At 33.5% G+C, this 799-nt stretch overlaps 1 protein-coding gene across 1 annotated transcript in view; it reads left to right on the top strand.

Moving 5' to 3' along the window:
• The first annotated feature begins 209 nt into the window (after positions 1–209).
• LOC108688014 overlaps positions 210–799 on the top strand; it is a 2,844-nt gene continuing 2,254 nt past the window's right edge. The window contains exons 1-2 of the mRNA XM_018194077.1: positions 210–350; positions 718–799. The exon at positions 718–799 is cut by the window's right edge and continues 1 nt beyond it. Coding sequence (XP_018049566.1) covers positions 789–799 — 11 coding nt within the window. The 5' untranslated portion in view covers positions 210–350; positions 718–788. The remainder of the gene's footprint in view (positions 351–717) is intronic.

Below are 799 nucleotides of genomic sequence, written 5' to 3'. Positions count from 1 at the left end.
TACATCCACTTCTTCAGAGGGCAATAGTGCGCGAAGGCATTTTATGGTTATAAGATAAAGGCTCTCATATCTTCTCTTCGGTTTCTCTCTGCTTGCACTTTCTGCACTCAGGTTTTTTATGCTCTTTCTCTCTCTTCAATGATCGAGTATACATCCATCTCATCTTAGACGCGAAAAGTGCTTGAGCCGCTTGAGATCGACAGTGCAAGCAAAACAAACGGACCCAAGAATGAAAAGAGTTCAAATACGTTACGATCATAACGAACGATCATTACGAAAAGGGAAAACAACATGTCTTGAGCGCTAATTGAGAATAAATGACAAGAAAACTCACCGGTATAGATAATTTTGTATCTTTTCTTTTGCACGGAGTTTAATCCTGTGTGTATGATACATGTAATTTTGATAAAATGGATTTAAATTTTGCGAATACTGAACTTACTCCAGCCAGTACTCCAGCATTTACTCCAGTGCTTACTTACATTTTGTTAAAGAAATATATTGCATGAAATTAGAATATTTGCAAGATCATAATTTTGGCAAATTAAAAAACTCATTGCTTTCATAATCTAATAATCCTTGCTACTTTTTATTTATTTGTTTTAAATATCTTGATTTATAGTTTCTCTAGTACATATATCTTTCACTGTTAGGTAAAAATAATGTTAAGCCATTATAACATTTATAAATTCATTGTATTTTCTTATACAAGAACAGATTTATCATGGACGAAGTTGTAGATAATTTTGCATGGACTCGTCAGCTCGAATGTCCACTGCCATTATACAATGAATCGGTG

Source organism: Atta colombica, unplaced genomic scaffold, assembly GCF_001594045.1.
Source record: "Atta colombica isolate Treedump-2 unplaced genomic scaffold, Acol1.0 scaffold224, whole genome shotgun sequence".
Taxonomy (NCBI): Eukaryota; Metazoa; Arthropoda; class Insecta; order Hymenoptera; family Formicidae; genus Atta; species Atta colombica.
The sequence above is the reverse complement of the archived record's forward strand: the minus strand, read 5'-3'. Positions and strand labels throughout refer to the sequence as shown.